This window comes from Littorina saxatilis, linkage group LG3 (assembly GCF_037325665.1).
Source record: "Littorina saxatilis isolate snail1 linkage group LG3, US_GU_Lsax_2.0, whole genome shotgun sequence".
Classification (NCBI taxonomy): Eukaryota; Metazoa; Mollusca; class Gastropoda; order Littorinimorpha; family Littorinidae; genus Littorina; species Littorina saxatilis.
This window is the reverse complement of record NC_090247.1, coordinates 9,086,078-9,111,313: the sequence shown is the minus strand read 5'-3', so window position 1 is coordinate 9,111,313 and position 25,236 is coordinate 9,086,078. Positions and strand designations below refer to the sequence as shown.

Below are 25,236 nucleotides of genomic sequence, written 5' to 3'. Positions count from 1 at the left end.
CGACAGTTTTCGTTATCACAACAACAGCGTGGACACACTGTGTACCATTGTTTAAAAAGCTATAGTGAAAGGACTAGTATTCTTCCAGTACATAAAGTATGCAGATGTGGTTAAAATTATAAAGCTTTTGAATCACAATGTTTTCACGTTCACGTTTCCTAAATTACGATGTCTGCTTTCCTGATATTTGTAGCCTCGAAAACAAACGGTTAAACATTTTAATAAATCGTCCATTTTCGTTTGGTTTTCCGGCGCCTGTGGTGCAACCGGAAACTTCCCCCCTCCGTTTCTATACCTGACGTAAAAGCCAGATCAATAACGCTGCTAGGTGCTTTGTCAGCTTTTAGGGGAAACACCTTTCCCTGCTCCCAATGCTAAGACAACAACAAAGGGGGACACCGCACCACACACTGGTGAATCATATGCTGTTTTCTCACTGCGTCATTTGACTTGAACCATGTCTGCACATGGACTTTCTACTGACAGCGATTGGGAAATTCTGACTAGGTCATCAGTACTAAAAGGTGTAGTCGGGTAGGGTGTATTTTTTGCGCTGATGATTGAGATTTGATTACAACCTTACGCGCGTGGGTGGCTCTGGGGAGTAACGTGTACGATTGGAATGTGCTTGTGTGTCAGTTTGTTTATGATCTTTCGCAGCTGCTGGCGTAATCTCAGCATGATTATTTTTTCCGTTCGATTCGACGGTTGTCTTACATTACCAACTTAAATCATTCAACTCTAAAGTTCCTGTCACGACCGAAGAGTAGCCATACACATTTAAGGCGTTACGTTGATATCCATAGAATGAGATGAAAGATTGGCTGCAGCCGGGTAACAACAATCTTTTTAACTAACAAACACTAACAGATCGGAGGTTCCCATACATGGTACAGTCGAACCTGCCCTGGCGATCACCTCTTGATAACGACCCCCTGTCCATTCCGGCCATCCCCAAAGATCCGTGACGAGGTTCTTTCTTAATTATTATTTTACCTTTTCATAACGCCCCCCTGTCCATTACGGACACCCAAAAGATCCGCGACGAAGTTCTTTCTTTATTATTTACCTTTCCATAACGACCCCCTGTCCATTACGGACACCCAAAAGATCCGTGACGAAGTTCTTTCTTTATTATTTACCTTTCCATAACGACCCCCTGTCCATTACGGACACCCAAAAGATCCGTGACGAAGTTCTTTCTTTATTATTTACCTTTCCATAACGATCCCCTGTCCATTACGGACACCCAAAAGATCCGTGACGAAGTTCTTTCTTTATTATTTACCTTTCCATAACGATCCCCTGTCCATTACGGACACCCAAAAGATCCGTGACGAAGTTGTTTCCTGTAATTATTAATCTTTCTATAACAACCACCTGTCAAAACCGACCACTTTTTCTCGGTCCCTTAGGTGGTCGTTATTGCCAGGTTCGACTGTACTTCCAAAGGGACTGTGGGATGTTTGCCTCTGTACCACCAAGACAACTACGACTCTTGATGACGACATAATCCGATTACCTGGCCAAGACTGGTACGTCACACAATAACGATTGAGAGGGACCCGCTACTTCAGCCAACAAATCGATAGTCTTAACCTCTTCTCAGACATGTCAGAATAAACATTCTACTTCGAGGACGAATTGCTTACTAAAAGCGGGAGAAATAATCTTGTTGAGACACGGAACGATGAGAAATTTGGCTGACTCTACGAACGTTGTGCACTGAATTGAACAAATCTTCTATTACTCTAGTACTCTCTGAGTCTCTTTCCCCCCTTCAGTACCTCCAATACCCCCCTGTCTGTCTGTCTCTCTCTCTCTCTCTCTCTCTCTCTCTCTCTCTCTCTCTCTCTCTCTCTCTCTCTTTGTTTATGTCTCTTTGTTTATGTCTGTCTGTCTGTCTGTCTCTCTGTCTGTCTGTCTCTCTGTCTGTCTGTCTGTCTGCCTGTCTCTCTCTCTCTGTCTGTCTGTCTGTCTGTCTGTCTGTCTGTCTCTGTCTCTTTCTCTCTCTCTAGCGCACAGACAGACACATAACAACTTTGTTACACTATAAAACAGCACACACAAACTCAAAACTACCATGAAAACTTGTCCACGTACTTGGACGTGCTATTTTGTGTTCACGACAGAAGCACAAGCAAAGGTGTGCATTACAGGGGTAAGGAATCTCATGTCTTGTTTTGTTGACTGGCGACAGCTGGGGCAAAAAATGCTTATGTGCACAAAAGGGGGAGGAGTGTAATAGGATTTGGGTGGATGGAAAAAAAGGAGGAGGAGGGGAGCTTACAAAATGCGTGCTGTTGTTATTTATGGCGATGATCGACGTAAGGTTTGGAAGGCTTGGGAGAATTAAGTAAGCATTGTTTGTTTGTTTGTTTCTTTCTTTCTTACTTTCTTTGTTCGTGACGTCAGTTAAATACCAGAACGGTCTAACACTGGTAACGCCCGTGCGCACTCTTACACACACACACACACACGCACACACACACACACACACACACACACACACACACACACGCACGCACGCATACACACACACACGCACGAACGCACGCATACACACACACACACACAGGAGAAAGAGGAAGGGAGAGAGAGATAAAGAAAGAAATAATGTCCTCGTTTGTGTGTGTCAGTGGAAAGAATAATCAACGTCTGGCGTTGATACTGAGGGGAGAGGATTTAATCGCATAGCTGTCTTGACAATATTCAACACACGCCGACAAAAAACTACAACTTTACATCATTTACATATCTCGGAATGCAATTGGAACGACTACGAAGACTGGCGGTCGTTCAAACCCCGATTTACTGGCAGCACGAATGCAAACCATTGAAAAACACCTCATTATGTTTTCACAACAAGAAGAAAAAGTTCATGTTCCCCGATTATCATTCTTCAAAGGTAAGACAAAACGTGGTGCTCCATCCTTCACGCTAATGTATTACAATGCAAACAAAATCAGGGTTTACGTCCCATGACTATTTATATAGAGGGGTGATTTAAAACGTACCCGTAACCTTCCCATCTAGATGACAGTCACCCCTGTACCACGTGGTACCGCGATGCACCACGAGTGATAAACATGGGTACACTCAACAGCAACACCAACAATACCAACAACACCTTGACAACAACAACAACAATATAGAAGTAAACACATACTCAGAGTTCGGTGGGTTATAGAAAAACAAAAATACTCAGCATGCATCCCCCCCGAAAAAGGAGTATGACTGACTGGCTAAATAGCGGAGAGGAAGTGGCCATACTCGTGAAAGCCCACCCATTAGAGAGTGCACGCGTGAGTTGCAGCCTACGAACACAGAAGAAGAAGTCTCAGAACCAAACAAAACAACCCCCAAACAAAACAAATCTCCGCTATATACATTGAGTTGACCCATATGGGTCATTCTCATTCTATAAAGCTGTGTACCAAAAGTGTGACATATATGCATCGTGAAAAATGAAAGTGTCTGAATAGGTTGTTTTTTATGGTTTATTGGACAGATGCAGACACAAGTCACGGTGCCATGATAAAGAAAAGATAAGTTTATGATTTGTTTGGATACGAGGGGTGAAGAATGAAAAACAGGCAGGCTAGGCCCAAACGAAACTATCCCCAACAAAACAATCCCCGCCACACACATTGAGCAAGATAATGAATTTGTAAAGCGCCTGGAGCCAATTGATGGGACTCGCGCTATAGAAAAGTTATTTATTATTATTATTATTATTATTATTATTATTATACTTAAGGAATCGACCCAAATAGGGAAAGCGCGACCATGACACTGATACACTGATAGTAAAGTAATCCCCTGCCATCAATTATGTATTGCTATCGTGATCGATAAAAGAATCGATAAGAGAACTAAGAGCCAAGACTGTGGAATGGAAACTGACTAACCCCCACAAGAAGCGATACCAGTTGGGATCCCAATGAATAAAGCACGGGAAGTCTGTGTTGTGTTTTGTAAATCTTCAGCGGGAATTGGATCGCCATTGTCGAATATGCAAAGAATCTAGCACTCAGAGATGTCAATCATAATATCACTTACCATACCCAAGCAACCCTCCACCCCCCCTCCCCCTCCATATCTTGCACCGATAACCACGCTCTGTAAAAAAATATCATGCAATGGAACATATACCAACGCATCCATATGTGTCCCTTTCTGACGTCATAAACACGATTTTTTGACAAGACCAGAAAATCTTTAAATCAACTTTCAACAATGAAGAGTTTCGACAAAATTCGGCTAAATTGGGTATACATGTCTTTATATCTCAAACTTAGGCTATCCGTGTGTTTGACGCAAATCGCTTCGCGCTCACTGACACTTCTTTGTCATCATGAGTCAGAGTCGTAAATCTATAAATAAGCGAGTATATATACTGAGTCCGTGTAGGTTAGTCGCACAAAACCTTCGCAATCGATGGAACAGAAGACGTTATGTCTGTATCGATCCTAATAGGAAAACAATGAATCGTGCCTCGCATCAACTTGTGAACACACAAACTCTCTCTCTCTCTCTCTGGGCGTGCGAGCGTGCGTGTGTGTGTGAGTGTGTGAGTGTGTGTGTGTGTGTGTGTGTGAAGGGGGGAGGGAGGTTAATTTGATCTAAATGTGACAGTATGTGTGTGTGCGTGCGTTTGTGCGTGTCACACTGTCTGTATCTGTGTCGGCGCGCTCGTTCCGTGTGTTTTTATACGCTCAACTCAAATAGATACTGCCTTGACGTTCACCAGCGCTCAAAACTAATTGAAATATATTTGTTCATAACAGAGGTGAGACTTGCACAGCGTAAATATCTCTCATATCCATGGTCCCCGACAACGCACAATACCAACATCAATCAGTAATACGAAGAAGCACAATCAACACTCACAACACACTCCTCACAGTCGATGCATTTCTATGCTTACTGTTTGTTCTTTCTTTACTTTATTTGGTGTTTAACGTCGTTTTCAACCACGAAGGTTATATCGCAACGGGGAAAGGGGGGAGATGGGATAGAGCCACTTGTCAATTGTTTCTTGTTCACAAAAGCACTAATCAAAAATGTGCTCCAGGGGCTTGCAACGTAGTACAATATATGACCTTACTGGGAGAATACAAGTTTCCAGTACAAAGGACTTAACATTTCTTACATACTGCTTGACTAAAATCTTTACAAAACTTGACTATATTCTATACAAGAAACACTTAACAAGGGTAAAAGGAGAAACAGAATCCGTTAGTCGCCTCTTACGACATGCTGGGGAGCATCGGGTAAATTCTTCCCCCTAACCCGCGGGGGGTGCACCTACGCTGATCGATCACAGGTAAACACAATATATAGTGCACAATTCAGCAGAAAGGTCGAACGGATATACCGTACACACAGCCTTTACAGGTGCCTGCCATCATCTGCTTTGTAAATAATCCGATGTGAAAACATAATAATTATAGGGTCGTCTATCTAAATGTTCCATCGATCTTGTCAGGTCTTCTGCCAGTACCATCGGCATTTTCACGGCACCTAACAGAACAAATTTATTCTAAGCAATACCATGGAACATGTCTTGTGTCACTGAGTCAAATGCAAACACTGAAAGACAACGACGGAAACTTATAAAAAAAAAAATTATAATGAAACCTAACTTCAAAATATTTCACAGAAGTACAGTTGCCCTTACGTGTGCCTCGCCCCCCCCCCCCCCCCCCCCCTTCCCTCCCCTCCGCCACTTTGACCGATTTTCACCATTGTCAAGGCTAGCTAACATTTGCAACAAGGCTCTCAAACTATTGGACCAAAACAGTTCCGGTGACGGCGGTGTAGCAAGACTTTAAGAGCACCATCAACCGTAGATTCCAAAACAATAAAAGTCACTAGAAAATGCAAAAGACACTTGTGCAGGCTTTGGGGGGCAATCATTTCTTGTTTAAAGCCTTGTTAAACAAGCTTGGCATCTTGGATGCCGGTGCTAAACGGTCCATAAAAAGGATTGTGGAAGGTCGCCTTAACATCTCGCCCAGTGACATGCCTGGTTTTATAACCCATCACCTTCTTTTTCCTCTTTAATACGGTACCAGTTAGTGATCTCTCTCTCTCTCTCTCTCTCTCTCTCTCTCTCTCTCTCTCTCTCTCTCTCTCTCTCTCCCCCCGCTCTCCCTCTGTCTCTGTCTCTCTCTCTCTCTGTCTCCCTCTGTCTCTGTGTGTGTCTTTCTCTCTCTCTCACACACACACACACACACACACACACACACACACACACACACACACACACACACACACACACACACACACACATATATATATATATAGGCTACACACAAGTACACTGACACACACACACACATGAAAAGTGTGTGTGTGTGTGTGTGTGTGTGTGTGTGTGTGTGTGTGTGTGTGTGTGTGTGTTTGTGTGTGTGCGTGCGGGCGTGTGCGTATTTTTGCATAGTTCAAATAAAGATTCATGGGAAGACGGACGCTGTCCCACATCAAATCTACGACTTTTAAAAAAATAGTCAGAAACTTCCTTATTTTTACCTCGGTTTAAAGTGACATAACGACATAAGTGCACATTAACATTTTGTTTCACTTTGTTCTTCTTCTTCGTCTTTTCGTTCGCGTTATAATTCGTTTCACGGTAAGATGTCTTTACAATGCAAAAAGGGAAAAAGCACCAGCGAACTTTGTTCTACACAGGATATGCAGTGAATCTTTCATGTATGCAAGGTCACAGCTTGGAAGCTGTCCACACTGTTTTCGTCGAACAGTCTTACATGACAGGGACTAAAGTTTTACACTCGTAAATCTGTCACGTTGAACACGTTGTATGGTGACAGCTACACGGGTTCTCTACAACGATTCTCTTGTTGTCTTTAACGTCCCCCACTGTCATATATATAGAAATAATGAGTCCTGATCATCAAAAGTCACGGTATTATGAAAATGCAACGATTCTCTTGTTGTCTTTAACGTCCCCCACTGTCATATATATAGAAATAACGAGTCCTGATCATCAAAAGTCACGGTATTATGATAATGCAACAATCTGTCCGTTCGCCTGTCTGTCCGAGCTACCCGTCTGTCTCTTTTTTTTCCAGAGCGTATGAAGGTCTGTTGTTTCTATCAAAACCCAAATGAATGTGTGGTAATGTTGAACTTTAGCGTTGTTAATTCAGAGATCACAATCCAGTTGTATTACTGACTTATATTTTTACCAGAGATTTTTTTTTATTAAAGCCGCAAAGAATAATTCTTGTGAAATTTATGCCGGACGGATTGAACGCATCTATTTGCAACGAAGCCAGTACAAGCCGCTCGGATTGCTAGGTATATGTCTGCTTGTGTCTAGTCTGAAACTACTGTCGTCGGAGACTTCGTATTATAATAGCACCTTACTACTTTGCATCAAAACATTCAACGCCTTCTTCTTATTCACATACTGTTACGTCTACGTGTATGTGTCCTTATTTTCACCCAGGTATCAGAAATAGCCTAGCTAGTTCTCATCTGTCCGGTCCTGACACTGATGAGTGAAAAACAATAGCTCCAAGGCGGTAAGGGCACATGTATCTATACATACATTAAAAGAGAGAGAAAGACAAAATGCTCAAAAGTCACGACCATCATCAGCCATTATGACCCTCTTTATCACGCACCCTGACCCTATGACGTCACCACCACAGGATGCAAAACGAAACATTGGCATAAATGTCAACGCAAATACATACTGTGTACATTAAACTACCTTTACATATTAGAAGAACACGACATTCCAACAGTGACAATAAAATGTAATACCCACTAAGTTCAAGAGAGATCTAGAACTCACACCTCTCAACCTACATGTACAGTACTGTGGGCGAGTGACCCAGTTGTCTCAATGACGTATGAGTCAGATGAGAAGAGGCCAGAGCAAGAGGTGAAGTGACACAGGTTGTGACTTACGACAACTCTTGACAAGGTCCTCGTAACCCTTCACCCAGCCACTTCTCGCTGCTCCACAAGAAAATTTATCGGCATGATTTGCATATCTTCCAGCTGCCCCACATACCCTGACAAGGCTAAGATTGGTACACAGGTACAAATTCCACACAGGCATGTACGCGTGGACCAACGCACATGAGCAAGCAGGCATGTCCCCACAGACTCACGCACGTACGCACGCACACACACACACTAACGGCACACACGCACGCACACACTCACACACACGCACGAAAACACTCGCACACATACACAATAACACCCACAGACCCACAGCATACAGACACAATAACACAGACAGACAGACAGACAGACAGACAGACAGACACACACACACACAGACAGAGACAGACAGACAGACAGACACACACACACACACACACACACACACACAAGGTTGTGTTTCTTAGAGAGAAGGAACGCCGCAGAGTAGAAGCGACAAGCTGAGACGAAGATGATGGAATTATTCATTTGACATTTCCTGACCGTCAAGCCAAAATTTACGGGTCCGGAAACTGAAACGTCGGGAACGTTCTTTGTGTAACTACTATTGTCATTCTGAGAGAGAGAGAGAGAGAGAGAGAGAGAGAGAGAGAGAGAGAGAGAGTGACAGTGACAGAGAGATAGTGAGTGAGTGAGATAGAGAGAGAAAGATAGAGAGAGTGAGAGAGAGAGTGAGAGAGAGAAAGTGAACGTGAGAGAGAGTGAGTGAGTGAGAGAGAGAGAGAGAGAGAGAGAGAGAGAGAGAGAGAGAGAGAGAGTGAGTGAGTGAGATGAGAGAGAGAGAGAGAGAGAGTGAGTGAGAGAGAGAGAAGAGAGAGAGAAGAGAGAGAGTGAGTGAGAGAGTGAGTGAGTGAGGAGAGAGAGAGAGAAAGAGAGAGAGAGAGAGAGAGAGAGAGAGAGAGAGAGAGAGAGAGAGAGAGAGAGAGAGAGAGAGAGAGGGGGGGGGATTGACAAACAGACCGACAGACAGCAAGACGGTCACCACACGCAGTGACAGACAAACAAATAAAGAGGTCCTGTTCATAATTGACAATGAATGCCCACGATGGCAACGGTGAGGAAGACAAGATTTAATGATTATCAGATTAAATGTCATTTTTACAGGTTCAAGTGGTTTTGTGCGTGTGTGTTTGAGCATATTTCATGTTTCATATTGCCGGGTGAACTTCAGTGAGAGTGCTCTCATTAAAAGCGGACAATCCAACCTTTTCAGATGCTGCTCAAACCGATCCAATGTGTGTGTGTGTAACAAGCAAAATGTAAAGCTTGCCAAAAATTGGGAAATAAGAACAAAGCCATAAATTAACACACCTATTTCAGAGTTATTCAAGCGAACAAAAATGGAGGAAACCCTGTGGTAAAGGCAGAAAACGATATGATCGTTTCCTTAATCGTCTTTTGATCCGTCTATTCAACTACACAAACTGGATACCCGTGGCAAACTGGATACCCGAGGCAAACAGTCACTAATGTCGTGTTGTACAAGCTAAAACAGAAGCGGTCTTAGCGTCAGAAAACAATCCTTGCGGCACGCTTAGAAACTGCAAGAAAGCAGTACATAGTGTCGTTAGAAATAACTTATTGCAGTCTGCAGGAAAAATACAACAAAAGCACCCCTCGTTATCTTATTTTCACGCCAGATCAAATACATAACAAAAGCTGTTCTATCCACAGTATAAAAGATTTTTCTCAGTGCCCGAACTTCAATTGCACAAAAATCGAAGATCCGACGTTGGGTTCAACGAGATGTGAAGGGAAGTAACCCAACCACGCTATGCCCAGGTTGTCTTTCAAAAGACGGATCATCTCCCTTACTGTGTCTCGTGCGCATTCTCGAAATATCTCACGCACTGGTGAAAAATAACGCGTTCGTGATCAAAGCGAACCCAAACAAAAGAGACACACAGCTGTGAGACAGATTAGAATGCAAGCGAAAACATCAGAGAAGGAGACACATATGATGGCAATACAAAATAAACAAGAAAATTGGTTACAATCAACATCAGTGGCCGAAGCAATGTTTTCATAAAAGAAGCGGTATTGAACGGGCACATGTTGAATTTGGGTTACATGTGTTGCAGAGTATTTGAAAATCCATAGGCATAAAAACATGCAAAGAAGAGTGATAGGTCCCTGTTGTGAATATAGTCAAGTGGATAAATTGATTACTTGTGTTTCACACAGTTTTGCTGTTACAGCAGCCCCTCTCATGAACGGACACCCTTGGGCCAGTGCAAACCTGTCCGTACATTGCAGGTGGCCGGTCACAGAAGCATCATCAAACACTCAAGTCCTTAATGGCTCAAAACCGTAGGACTTTTAATATTAATTTTAAGAAGCATCATCCTCGGGAGAGCCCCCCCCCCCCCCCCCCCCCCCCACATCACACACACTCAGACACACTGACGGACTGAGTGAGTCTTTGCTACTGGTGAACGAGCTCTACTTGTCCCAAAACAATAAGGTCAAACGGCTACTACAACATAACTGAAAGGAAAAAAATTGTCCTGTAAAATGACGTTACATCAACGGTGTCAGAAAAAGAGAGATAAAAGAAATCCTCAAATTCCTGAGGATACAGGCACCCCATGAAAGCAGCCACGAACATACTCACAGAGGCACACATGCTTGTGCAGATACTTTGCAAAAATATGAATTGAAAACCTGCATATGTGGTAATTTCTTTTTTTTGTTTTTTGTGTGGCTTTATTGAATACTTCAGGCAGTGACTTTTCCCTGTCCAGTTTTCTCTTTCGTCTCCCTCGCTTAAAAAAAACCCCACCCCCACTCCCTTTACCCGGCCCCGACAGCACAAATTTGTACTCTGCAAGGCAGAGTACACATTTTCTAAAAGGAAGACTACTCCTCTTCAATTATATCCAGAGATCTTCCAGCTGTCTCCACCATAAACCAAGTGGTCGAGTCTTATACCCCCTTTCCACACAACCGTTCTAGGTCCCGTTCCCGAACCGACCAAGGAACGGTGCAGGCACGGGAGGGATCGGGACAGAACCGCAATGAACGTAACTGATCGTTAACGGAACTGCTTTGAACGGTAGGGATGGCTGAGTTTGGGCTGCATGTTCAAATTTTTAGCTGTTCCCCTCCTCCCGATCAGAATGAACGGTAATGGAACCTCAACCCATCGGTAACGGAACGCTTGGATCGTTAAAGGAACTTAAAACAACGGCAATGCAACGGTAGCGCTCTCACACACTGAGTTGTCATACCCGCATTCCACACATTAGTTCTAGGTCCCGTTCCCTTACCGACCAAGGACGGCTGCCACTATGGTCAGACGCTGCTGAAAGATGCCAAAAAACGGCCGTTTGCGCAGCGTTCCATTGTTGTGGCAGCATTCCTTGGTTGGTACGGGAACGGGACAAAGAACGGTTGTGTGGAATGGGGGTATAACTTTTGACACCGACAAACTGAAGAATGAACAGATCGATGAGGTAACCGTCTCAATGGTCCAGGCTCAGGAAACAAAGAGTATATGGCCTGGGGCGATTGTAGCTTCCCCTCTTCGTGTCCGATAGACACGGACAATAAATAGTAGAGCATAGACTAGTGCAATTTCATGTTGGCATCTTCTCCACTGAAAGCTATCACCCAAAGACTGAAGACCAAAGTGCTTTACCCCACTTCTGACCCGAATCTCCCCCCCCCTCCCCCCCTCCTGCTAGGTACACGTGCACTCAAGTTAACCTCTGCTTTGACCTGTGTGCCAGGAGTCGGATGAGAGAGAGAGAGAGAGAGAGCGAGAGCGAGAGAGAGACACACACACATATAGACAGAGACAGACATAGAAAGACAGAAGCGGAGAGACTCAGAGGGATACACAGACAAAGACATACATACAGAGAGAGAGAGAAAGAGAGAGAGAGAGAGAGAGAGAGAGAGAGACAGAGAGAGACAGAGAGAGAGAGAGAGAGAGAGAGAGAGAGAGAGAGAGAGAGAGAGAGAGAGAAACCTGTAACTGATTTCGTGAGAACGGTAACAAAACGAGACATGTCACCTCTCCGAATGCATTCCAATAGATGACCGCTCCTGCGGCCATCAACAATACCCATAACTACAGCGACACTCGGATGACAGAGTCGTAAGTGCAATGACATTACTTGAACTTTCATTCCAAGCAGACGAACAGCGAGCAACGAAATTGAACGCAGTAAAATATAATCAAGAGTAAAGGTGAGTTTTGAACACGTCAGCATACAACTAAAATCAACAGCACAGACACTTAACATGACCATAAACTACAGACTATACAGTATTGATTTGACGAACAAACTGACACACTAGGGTGTTGAAACCCCTGTACACTATGCTCATCAACTTTTCACTTTAATGTTGACATGGGAAAGGCTGTAGCCACAGGTCTAAACGGACACCACAGGATGCCTCAAAGATGAACAGACACGTAGACGGACGAACGGGCATGCAGGCAGGACAATTAGACAAACGGGCATGCAGACAGGACAATTAGACAAACGGGCATGCAGGCAGGACAATTAGACAAACAGGCATGCAGACAGGACAATTAGACAAACAGGCATGCAGGCAGGACAATTAGACAAACGGCAAGACACACCAACAGCTGGGCGGGTACGCACACACAGCTAGACCGATGGAAGAAGAAACAGAGACTGGCAGACAAACCGCGACAGAGATACGGGCACAGACAGACAGACGGACGGACGGACGAACAGAGACAGACGTGCGGACAGACATTTACACACGGATTGGACAGACACACAGACAGAGACACACAGTCAAAACAACAAGAGAGAGGACTGACCTGTCCGTATTGACAAGGGCGGCGAGTGTGTTACGATACATGGTCACAGACAGACAGACAGACAGACAGACAGACAGACAGACAGACAGACAGACAACAAGAGAGTGGACTGACCTGTCCGTATTGACAAGGGCGGCGAGTGTGTTACGATACATGGTCACAGACAGACAGACAGACAGACAGACAGACAGACAGACAGACAGACAGACAGACAGACAGACAGACAGACAGACAGACAGACAACAAGAGAGTGGACTGACCTGTCCGTATTGACAAGGGCGGCGAGTGTGTTACGATACATGGTCACAGACAGACAGACAGACAGACAGACAGACAGACAGACAGACAGACAGACAGACAACAAGAGAGTGGACTGACCTGTCCGTATTGACAAGGGCGGCGAGTGTGTTACGATACATGGTCACAGACAGACAGACAGACAGACAGACAGACAGACAGACAGACAGACAGACAACAAGAGAGTGGACTGACCTGTCCGTGTTAACGAGGGCGGCCAGAGTGTTACGATGCATGGTCACCACGTCCCCGTTCAGCAGGTCGCCCAGTGATTCCGCTGTTCACAGAAAACAACAAATTAATTAAAATTCACGCAAATAATCGTACACTTGCAGTCTCTAATGCTGAAGCAGATCACCTCACTGACTCTGCTGTTCACACAGAAAACACAAAATACAATGAATGCAAAAGATCCGGCCGGAACACAGGAAGGTATCTTTATGATCATAAACAGTCAGTGAACACCTATCCAACCCGATCCAAGCATCAGGAAATCAAGTCAACGTATGAGGTCAAATTATTTTTCATGGACCATTAAAAAAAGACTAATGAAAAAAGTTCAATCTTGTTCCTGTACTTGACGCTCACCTTTTCTGAGCTGCACCTCATCCACGTGTATCGGAGGAAAATACCCCTCCCGACCGTCCATCGTCCTGCCCTCCAGGTAGCCCTGGTCTGTTACTCCAAGCACTAAAATGATCAGTCAAACACACACATTAAAAGCCTGACACATCCTTCAACACACTGTCAGTGGAGATACAAGTTCATACATTTTTGTTGAGCCTTTATTGACAAAATTCGCAGAGCTTTCACACAAAACCGTTCAAAATTCTCCAATATACTGTGGGTATCGAGGTTCTTTTACGTTTTCGCCTGAAATGAAAACATTCGTGGAGATCACGCATTAAAAACCTCATCGAATAGGCTCTGAAGATCGAAAAGTATTCCAGTTTTAGCCTTTAGTAGGAAATAAATCGTTGAGCTCAAGCTCACAACTAAAGAGTGTGCATATCTACAGTTCCAGTACAGGTCGATGTCTGCAGGCTATCACCATTGGCAGACAAGTCCACTCTCAAAACAACTGAAAAAGTACAGCTCTGACTTTATGAACAATCACCATACGCTAACACTTTCACTCCAATTATTTTATGGACTATCACCATACGGTAATGCCTCCCGACTTTGGTTACACCAATTAATTTGTCTGCATCACTGTTCAATTGGCCACTGAATTTTTGTGTCGTCAGTCAAACGCAGAAAGCACTGTTTTCTCTGAGTGGAAAACTAAGACACCTCCGTACCAATGCAAACCATCTTGTAAATAGCCATAGACCCATTCAGCCTTTTATCTGGAAAAGGACCATTCTTTCACAAGGACATCCACCAAAACTTGACAGCTTGGCTCATTTCTGTGCGGTTTGGGATCTTTTACTTTGTACTAAACACACAAACCCATCACTTATTTATTTATTTGTTGTTGTTATTGTGTGTGTGTGTGTGTGTGTGTGTGTGTGTGTGTGTGTGTGTGTGTGTGTGTGTGTGTGTGTGTGTGTGTGTGTGTGTGTGTGTGTGTGTGTGTGTGTGTGTGTGTGTGTGTGTGTGTGTGCGTGCGTGCGTGCGCGCGTGTTTGCTATATTATTTTCATGACTGACACCTTTGCTAATCTGCAAAAGTACTCCAGCAGAACATTCCCACTCTGCAGAGAATGCAAACACGGGATTGATTTTGGGTTGTATGCTTGTGAACTTGATGTATGCGGGAAGGACAAAAACCAAGAAAGGCAAGATAATGGGACGCTTAATTTCAAATGCTTTAGAATTAGCGTTAGTAAACGCATGTGTATATTTTGAAAACATTTTCAGACAAGTTTCTATCATTAATTTCATTTGTCTTCAAATTAGTAGTTTGTCTCTTCACTGTTAAGACCGTTGGATCGATGTACTTGTGAATGTCTTGTTTTGTGAAAAATGTATCTTTCCTTTTACTACCTTTTTATATATATATTTTTTTTAATTCTGGATTTTTTAACATTAGCAGTCTATCTGTTGATTTTTTTGATTTTTTTGTTGCGGTAAGGACGTGCGTTCATGGGCTGAAACTCCCACGTACACTCGTGCTTTTGTTTTAGTTTTAATATAATAATGGCCGTTTGCCCTTCTACTGTGTTTAGAGTTGCAACGCCTTTGCCTCCAACACGACCTGGTATCTTTAGATCCACTTGGGATTGTACCTCTAGCATCGTATGTCGGAAGAAACACCTTGCTTTGGGATTCTCTTTCTGTCTTTATGTTCTGAAGAAAGATACTCAAAAGGACACCAAAACGGTTAATCTACTCAATGACGTTGGAAGACCGAGTGAAACTAAGAAACTTTTTACGGAAATAAACTGACGATGAAACGTGAGAAGAAACACGTTTCGCACCTAAATTTAAGCTAGGTATTTTCGGAACTAGCAACTACTGAATTTCGTGCTTCGTGATACGCGAAGTTGCGACACCTGACCAAATTACTTTTTCGTAAGGTAAGACTAACAGTACAAAACATTTGCATTATTCATTGTATTCACAAACACGAAGAAAATTGTTTCATAGCAAGCGAACAAAATGCAAACAGGCATTTACTAATGCTAAAGAACTTAAGGAACATTACAACCTATATGAGTCATGCAAGTTACAACACACAATCATTAAACCAGGAAATAAACACGAACAACTTTCTTCGAGATTCATAAAGGCACATTCCTCTTAGTCCAAACAATCATGTACACCATTGGCCCTGGATTTTACATGGGATTAAAGCATCCTTCCACTTGGACCCATTCCATTAATCAACATCCTGGCTGATTTCAATGCACAGCGGGAGGTTTCTCTTCACTAAATCAATTACGCAGATTGAAATAGGTGTCACTAACAACATTACTTCAGCAAAAGATGGCCACCCCGCACAGAGAGCAGTCGGGCTGTTGACCTTTGGGATGTGTCCACGTGGAACATTGCTCTTATCCCGTGTAAAAGCCAGAGCAGGTCTGAGTTGGTGAGACGAATCGTTCGTTTCTACGGGAAAGACTGTGACTTAAATTCGAAGAACGTTCAATGGCTCATGCAAGTGACAACAAGTGAACAATTCCACGAAGACATCAAAACACACTAACTGTCTTCCAAATACAGGCCCAATGCATTTCATATGTCACCCAAATATTATGCTCTATGTTAAGGAACCATTATGTTCATAACGCCTACTCTTATTGTGAACAGGAGATTACGACCATGCATGTATGATGGTTTGGAAGTGCTGAAAAATAATGTGGTTAACATGCTGCACAGCAACGGTGTTAAAATCCATGCAAGTTCGTACACACGTAACATTTTAGTTGTGAGAACTATAAGCTGAAAATATAGATGACATCATGTTCTATTTTTAAGTCGCATTGTGAAACCCGCAACACTGTTGGAGGGTCGAGATTTACAATTGTGACCCTCCACCACGCAATGAGTCGCATGTCACCTTTGCATGATTTTCATACTTTTACATTTTCCGAAAGAGTTTTTTATGCTCTATCCAGTGGTGAAAACCGTTTTAGAAAAGAGCGAAAACTGTTTGAGTTATAAGCATGTGACTAAGTTGACCCTCACACTGTTACCAGACACTCCCCGGACTTATATTAAGCCTAGCGCAGAACCGCGCGAGGTGACATGCGACTCATTTCGTGGTGGAGGGTCACAATTGCATGGAAAACGGACATTGTGCCTCACACTATGACGAGAACATGCATACATGCATGTAATTTGAAATTTGATGTAAGGTTTTCTCTTATGACCAACAGTATAGCAACCACATTTCTTACTTTAACTGTGGAACTGAAAGTGAGAAAGCAAGCACCATACATGTCTCAATACGTGTCAACAATACTGTGGTTAGAAATAATGCTAACTTGGTTTTTCTGTCCCCAGACCTAGTGTCTATTTGGGACATGACGTGGTTATATGCTAGGCAGAACTAGTGTCTATTTGGGGACATGACGTGGTTATATGCTAGGCAGAACTAGTGTCTATTTGGGGACATGACGTGGTTATATGCTAGGCAGAACTAGTGTCTATTTGGGGACATGACGTGGTTATATGCTAGGCAGAACTAGTGTCTATTTGGGGACATGACGTGGTTATATGCTAGGCAGAACTAGTGTCTATTTGGGACATGACGTGGTTATATGCTAGGTTAGAAATAATGAATGCATGGCAACTTAGATACGTGCATTGTCATGCTGGGGAAATATGTGACCCTCCACCACGAAATGAGTCGCATGTCACCTCGCGCGGTTCGGCGCTAGGCTTAATATAAGTCCGGGGAGTGTCTGGTAACAGTGTGAGGGTCAACTTAGTCACATGGTTATAACTCAAACAGTTTTCACTCTTTTCTAAAACGGTTTTCACCACTGGATAGAGCATCTTTCGGAAAATGTAAAAAATATGAAAATCATGCAAAGGTGACATGCGACTCATTTCGTGGTGGAGGGTCACATATTACTACATCTCCAGTTATGCCTGGATGCGTTCCATTTTGATATTACACTCCAAATATTACCAACAAAGTGTGCGCTTGATCCTTTGCACCCTGTTAGAATCACTTTGTTGATCAAGTTAGCAACCACGAAACTCACGTAACTGTCAAACACAATGTCATGGTGAAACGTTGGAACCGTGAAAGATACACTGCGAACTGCGAAACATCCCTGGAATCTCAAACTGTGAGCAGATACACGGCAGCGTGGTACGCCACCTTGAAACTGCAAAACATATCCCACTCCATGCAAAATTCAAACTCGGGGAACTGGGTTAGAATAACAAACAATGCATAACCCATTTTTAGTGAAACTCGGGGCTCGTTAGAACTGACATGCAAGTTGACATTCAACAGAACTGTGATAACTTGTGGGGGCAGCAAACAGACCAAAGGACAGAAACCTGTGACCAGCTCTCCTCTGGACAGGTGGAGGGAGATTCGATCATCCTCTGGAGCGAAAGTCTTGACGCAGACAAAGCTACGCTCCCTCAAAAGAGGACGACGGTTTTTGGGTTCGGTGTACGACCAACAGGGCTGCTGCAGAGTTTGGAAACCTATTCCTGTTCGCATGCGATTGGAAACAGAAAGAACAAATAAACACTTTCCCCAAGTCGCTGGTGATGGGAGCCAAGACTCGTGTCAAAGTTCTTATTCCTCTGGTGGTGCTTGCTTTTGTTTTCTTCTTTTTTTTCTTTTTCTTTTTGTGCTTGATTTTCGTGTCTGTTTTCCAAACCATACGAACTGCCTTTGTTTTCCATTCTCCTCTTTCATTATTACGCTAACCAATACACAATAGAAGTGGCCGGACCTGTCTACCATGACCACCCAAGGGACCGACCAAAAGCAGTCGTACATAGACAGGTGATCGCTGTGGAGAGGTGAATTATACGGGAGAAAAACTCGCCTGGGATCCTTATGATTGGTCGCTGTGGAGAGGTCAGTGTCGCTTTCGAGAGGAGGTCTCAAGGGAAGGTTCGACTGTACATGTATACGTTTTTGTACCCGAATAAAGGTCTCTCGAGAAGAACGAACGAAAAGTCCATGAAAGGATTCTTTGAAAGGACTCGGAGTCTAGTCATCTACCGCTGAAGAAACACAAAAGGCAATACAACCACCAATTACCCACATCGTGCATGAAAACAAATTCATACGAAACATTCTGCGCTAAAACCCACACCACCCAAAGCAAGAAAACAACGCACAGAAACACCAACAATTTAACCAAACTTAAAATTACGCAAAGAAAATAGAAAATGGTATGCATTAATACAACAGACAAAGACTACCTCAGCAATAATTTTAGCAACAACAACTACCACAGAGACAACAGCAACCATTCTGAACAAGAGTAAATAACTACTAGACAAAGCTAGCCTCAGCAATAATTTTAGCAACAACAACTACCACAGAGACAACAAGCAACAATTCTGAACAAGAGTAGATAACTACTAGACAAAGCTAGCCTCAGCAATAATTTTAGCAACAACAACTACCACAGAGACAACAGCAACCATTCTGAACAAGAGTAAATAACTACTAGACAAAGCTAGCCTCAGCAATAATTTTAGCAACAACAACTACCACAGAGACAACAGCAACAATTCTGAACAAGAGTAGATAACTACTAGACAAAGCTAGCCTCAGCAATAATTTTAGCAACAACAACAACTACCACAGAGACAACAGCAACAATTCTGAACAAGAGTAGATAACTACTAGACAAAGCTAGCCTCAGCAATAATTTTAGCAACAACAACTAACCACAGAGACAACAGCAACAATTCTGAACAAGAGTAGATAACTACTAGACAAAGCTAGCCTCAGCAATAATTTTAGCAACAACAACTAACCACAGAGACAACAGCAACAATTCTGAACAAGAGTAGATAACTACTAGACAAAGCTAGCCTCAGCAATAATTTTAGCAACAACAACTACCACAGAGACAACAGCAACAATTCTGAACAAGAGTAAATAACAACTAGACAAAGCTAGCCTTAGCATACAAAAGAGACAGAAAATCATTCCATCAAATACAATATAACATAGGTGAAAATATCACCCTGTATCTCTTATACAAATACTGTAACACACAGCTAACACGCCCATACTGTACCGCACTGAACAGCGCAAAGGAAAAAATCAATAAACCTTTATAGCACACACTAGAAAAAGAAACAAAGACACAAATCCAAAAGCCTTTATACAGGCAAAAAAAAAAAGGTGTGGTTACGGTAACATAGCCAAACAAAATAGGGTAGGTAGGTGGGCAATCACTTTTTTTTTTTAACTTTTTCTTCTAATGTGTACAAATTAAACCTACTTGACAGGGAAATAAGTGTGCGACTCGGGCGCTTTCGCTTTCATTGCGTTTTTTGCACTCGTTTTTGTTTTTTTGTTGTTGACAAATGTAATAAAAAGTTATAGGATCGGCCCCTAAAAATAGGGTAGGTCGAGTTACCGTAACCACACCTATTTTTTTTTAGGCCCTAGTATAGTCCACAACACACACAAAAAAAGAATAAAGAAAAAAGGGAGAAAGAAAAAGAAAAAAAAAGAAAAAGGAAAGAAGAAAATGTACAAAAACAAATAGAAACTCACGAGGCCCGGAGCTGGCACTGGAAACACTAAGCGAACACGGGGAATCCGAGTTGTAGTCATGTGATGACGCGGTCCCGGACTGCCCGCATGACGCCGTGTCGTAAAAGTCGTGCAATGACGTCAGATTCTGCTGTGACGCAGCTTCCTCCAACATGCGCTCTTCCAGCACGCTCGCATGCAGCCTAGGATCACTGCGACTGCGCATGAGCGTGCGCATGGTGGGTAAGGGGATTGATGAGTTTTTTCGCCGCTCACTATAATTGGGCAGTTCGCGGATTGGCACTGTAAAGAGAGTAAACCGATGGAAGTTTGAACAAAAAAAAAAAACCCACAGGATTTGTCAAGTCAACACGACATACTCAAAAAAGGCCCCACTGGAATCGTTGTCATTAGCTGAAAGGACACTAAACTTTTCGAGAATCTATGACGGCGACTTTTACATTCTAAATTCTTAATTCACTGACTTTATCTGATATGCATGGTTTCATTATGTCTAAAAAGTCTTCAGAAATCCCTCACATCGCTTCGTAAGCGACCTCTGCGATCTGTAGTGTTTACATTTCAACAAAGTCGATCAGTAACATTAACTATTTCGGCTTCTAGGCTTAAGTGATGTCTACAGTGTTATTTGTCTGGCTGATCAATTATGAGCCTTGTGATTGCCATGGTTACCTAACGGTTCCCTTGCTGCTATGGTTACTCACCCACATCCTCCTCCTTGTGGTTCTTGATGAGGTCAGCCAGGTCCATGTTGTTGGCGATGACAGCCACCTGGTACGCCGTCTGGTTGCTGTAGTTGAGGATGCCGCGGTCTGCTCCCCGGAACAGCAACACTCGCGTGCACGCCTCCTGCACACAGCACAGAAAGGTGGAGATTAGACACGAACTTGTGAAGAAAAGACACGGAAGCATGACATAAGGTTAGTTTGAGTACTGATGGAGAAAAAAAAGGTCGCAACACTGTAAGTTTAATGTTCCACACGGTCTTGGAAAGAATATAAGCGTAATCTATGCGTAATTCACTCTCTGAGATGCAAGCACACACACACACACACACACACACACACACACACACCCCCCCACACACACACACACACACACACACACACACACACACACACACACACACACACACACACACTCACTCACTCACTCAATCACCCTGTCCCTCTCTTGAAGATTAATATCGATCGTTCGTTCGTTCGTTCGATCGTTCTCCCTCCCTCCCTGATTTTCTGTCTCCTTTTAATCAGTGCTAAGATTCTTCAACCAATAATAACATGATCACCTGAATGACCTAATGTAGCTCACGTTCCTTTCACTCAAAGCACAGTCTTCTTTTCGTTGGTCAGCCTCCACCACCCGTGGTACAACTTCAAAGCACTGCTAACTCTACCTGGGAGATCATCAATTAGCCTACCTGGTTATAGGCAGCACAGACGTGGAGAGGAGTGTTGCCGCTAGCGTTCTGCACGTCAATCTCGGCACCGTAGTACAGCAGGTGTTCCAGGTGCTGAACTCGTCCGTACCGACACGCCTGCACAAAACAACCAGTTTGACATTTCTTCACTCTGGTCAATGAGGATAGATTTACACGACTGAAATTGCTGACACAGCGCTTTAACTATTCCCGAAAGAGGACTTGTTCTGACCTCAGGAGAAAGTTCAACCTCATACCCTTGTTCTTCATTCTTCCAAAGGACTTCCTGATACGCTACCTGTTTTCAAATCCGGCATCTATTTGCAAGGAAGAATGCTGGCTCTAATTAAAACCCGGCGGTCATCACTGAGCCATGTCAACCGTCCCTTTCAACTGATTATGGTTACCAAGAGTGCATGAGTCAGTGATTACAGCATACATAATACGGGCAAGATTTGTCAAACGATACACCACACGGCAGACATCACAGGTTGCTGATTTCATTAAGGGTATTTAAAAATTAAAACGGTGAAATATTGGAAATTACCCGTTAATGCTAACCATGTAACGGTAAAATACTGGAAAGAACCCGTTAATGTTATCCATACAACGGTAAAATACTAAACAATTACAGGTTAATGCTATCCCTGTTAATCCACAAAATACTTGTTCTAGTGCACGAATTGCAAAAAAACAAAACCCACATCGATTGTCTCAATCTTATATCTAAAATATCCATTTGCCGCCTTACCTGGTGAATCTCGCACCAGCCCTGGTCGTCGGTAGTGCCGACGATGGCTCTTTCGTGCAGCAGCATCTCTGTACATGCCTGGTTGGTGTCGTTGGACACGCTGTAGTACAGTGGCGTCAGCCCCCGCCCGTCTTTGTAGTCTGGGGACGCTCCCAGGTCCAGCATCGTCTGCACGAGGCACACACTAAGTTAAGGATGCTGTTCCGCTCAGAGCACTGTTGAAGCGGCTACGATTTGGCTTTTTTGTCACAGATGAGGATATAAGCAGTTCAAACATTTACATAATTATATTACAGATCAACAGATACCTTTAGTGCTGCCAGCCAAACGAAACTTTATGCGGTTTGATAGCCTCAGCAGATTGTCTACGATGGCAGCATCGTGAAAAGTTTTGATACGCGAACGGTTCCTATAGTCTAGGTGACTGATTAGGACTATCGTGAACTTCTTACCATAAAAAAGGCTCAGAAACCTCACCTTGATGGCCTCAGCATTGCCCACTATGGCAGCACGGTGAACAGCGGTGAGACCAGAACGATTCCTAAAGTCCAGGTGACATCCACCACTGACCAGGGCTATCATCACGTCACGCGTCTTGTCCTTGCCCAGCGTAGCCGCTGTGGTCAAGGGTGTTTCTGTAACAATGGCAATACATACATCAGTATTAGGGAACGTTAAGGTCGTTTCCGTAACAATGGCATCAAATACATCAAATAAGGTCAAGGCCGTATCCATAAACATGACATTAAATACATCAGTAGTAAGTTCGATCAAGGTCGTTTTTATAATGGCAATAAATATATCAGCAGCCCGTTTCTGTAACAATGGCAACTAATACATCATCACCCATTTAAATCAAGACCGTCGTTATGACAACGGCAACAAATACATCAACAGCCAGTTAGGTCAAGAGTGTTCTGTGGCAATGGCAACAAATACATAAGTAGCCAGTTAGGTCAAGTGCATGAGCGAATGGGTTTTGAAAGACACATTGGCTGGTTTTCACAAGTGAAGAGTGATAAAGGCTAAAACACAATTAAACAAAATTCGGGTGGTGTGCATGCTGGCTGGCAGTCTACCTAGCTAGTTGCTTTCACACCGTACCTGTGGCCTGTCGATGTGTCCATCAGCCCAGGCGTCTGTATTCAACCGCAACGTCATCTATTCCACCTTCTGACCACACTTCCTCGCTTCAAAAATGCCGTATTATATTTTCCTGTCTTTTATTTTCCTTCTCATCATTCCTTTCCCATCTGTCCATCCACGCCACGCACACACCCCCCCCCCCCCCCACCCCCGTACTTCTAAGTACCAACCTCCGTTGTCTGCGTCATGGAAGTTGGGGTCCAGCCCTTTGTTGGTCATCTTGTTGAGCTTCTCGATGTTGCCATTGCGGACAAACTCCAGAAAGTGCTTCAGGTTGCTCTGAAATCCAGTGCCAAGGCGAGAGGTCAGTATGGGGGAGAACATTTTATCCGTGCACACCCACGTACGTTATTGTATGTTGAAATGCGTTTGGTCAAGTATACATTCCTTTCAGTGAGAAGGTTCATGCCAGACATCACAGATCTTTCAAGGCTTTTCTACACAGAATGAACACATCCGTCCACTCTCTTTCTCACGCGCGCACACACACACACACACACACACACACACACACACACACACACACACACACAAAGAGAGATAGAGAGGCAGAGAGAATGGGGGGACACACAGAAAGACAGATAGAGATAGAGACAGAGACAGAGAGAATGTCGCTCCTTTACACACACATAAACTAAGTACAGAGAGAGACAGACACAGAAAGAGAGATATGCTCAAACCTTGGAGTGGAGCTGCTTGAGTTTGCGCGGGTTTAGCTGCATCAGTTTGTACACACGTCGCTTGTACTTGAACTGCAAAGAAAAAACCAAACCTTAAAAGCATTGTCAACAAGAGTCTTACCAAAGTTAGTCCCCCGAAAAAGCTGCCATGGTCACCAAAGTTCCTACTAAGCTTCGCCGTCCCACAACTTTCTCTCCAAGCCCCTCCTTCTTATACTTTCCTTCTCCTCCTCCCCTACTTGCAAAATAATCCATAATGACCTCCGGCTTCTGCACCTACTGCTATTTCCAATCATACTTTGACTCACTGGTTACTCTGCAAGAAACTAGTCAGTGAAAGAACACGCATACCCACACACACACACACACACACATACACACACACACACACACACACACACACACACACACACACACACACAAAATATTATTTTCAAATATTCCCCATGTTTGTCTGCTTTTCGTTTGTGTTAGTTTTGTGGGTTTTTTCAGAGAAACTCTTCTTGAATATCATCGGAAGTACTTAACTCTCCCGTACGAATAAAGCCAACATTATACGTAAACTATCTAACATAGTCCAGACACGCTCAGTGTACTCTTGTTTGTTTTCCTTGTTATTCACAGAAACATGCGTTGTGCTCTGCTGTTTTGTCCTGTTTATTGTGCGCTTTGTGTTTGTGTGTGTGTGTGTGTGTGTGTGTGTGTGTGTTTGTGTATGTGTGTGTGTGTGTGTGTGTGTGTGTGTGCGTGTGTGTGCGTGCGTGCGTGCGTGCGTGCATCTGTCTATCTGTCTGCTTGCTTGCTTGTTTGTTTGCTTGCTTGCCTTTTTAGATTTCCGTGTACACTACGATACCGACCCCCCCACCCCCCCCCCTCAAACAAAAACCACACCAAAAGTCTGGTTGCCATTCCGATCAGGCTAGGTCAGATGGCTGAAGGACAGAGACACGCGGGGAGTTTTAATCCCCGAGAAACTTGGGGCCCAACCTCTAAA

At 43.5% G+C, this 25,236-nt stretch overlaps 1 protein-coding gene across 1 annotated transcript in view; it reads right to left on the bottom strand.

Moving 5' to 3' along the window:
* The window catches only part of LOC138961089 (uncharacterized), a 91,334-nt gene that overhangs the window by 55,232 nt on the left and 10,866 nt on the right, over positions 1-25,236 (bottom strand). The window contains exons 4-12 of the mRNA XM_070332685.1: positions 24,243-24,314; positions 23,733-23,841; positions 22,894-23,051; positions 22,417-22,584; positions 21,666-21,782; positions 20,950-21,094; positions 20,246-20,527; positions 13,673-13,774; positions 13,280-13,361 (exon numbers count right to left, since the gene is read on the bottom strand). Coding sequence (XP_070188786.1) covers positions 13,280-13,361; positions 13,673-13,774; positions 20,246-20,527; positions 20,950-21,094; positions 21,666-21,782; positions 22,417-22,584; positions 22,894-23,051; positions 23,733-23,841; positions 24,243-24,314 — 1,235 coding nt within the window. The remainder of the gene's footprint in view (positions 1-13,279; positions 13,362-13,672; positions 13,775-20,245; positions 20,528-20,949; positions 21,095-21,665; positions 21,783-22,416; positions 22,585-22,893; positions 23,052-23,732; positions 23,842-24,242; positions 24,315-25,236) is intronic.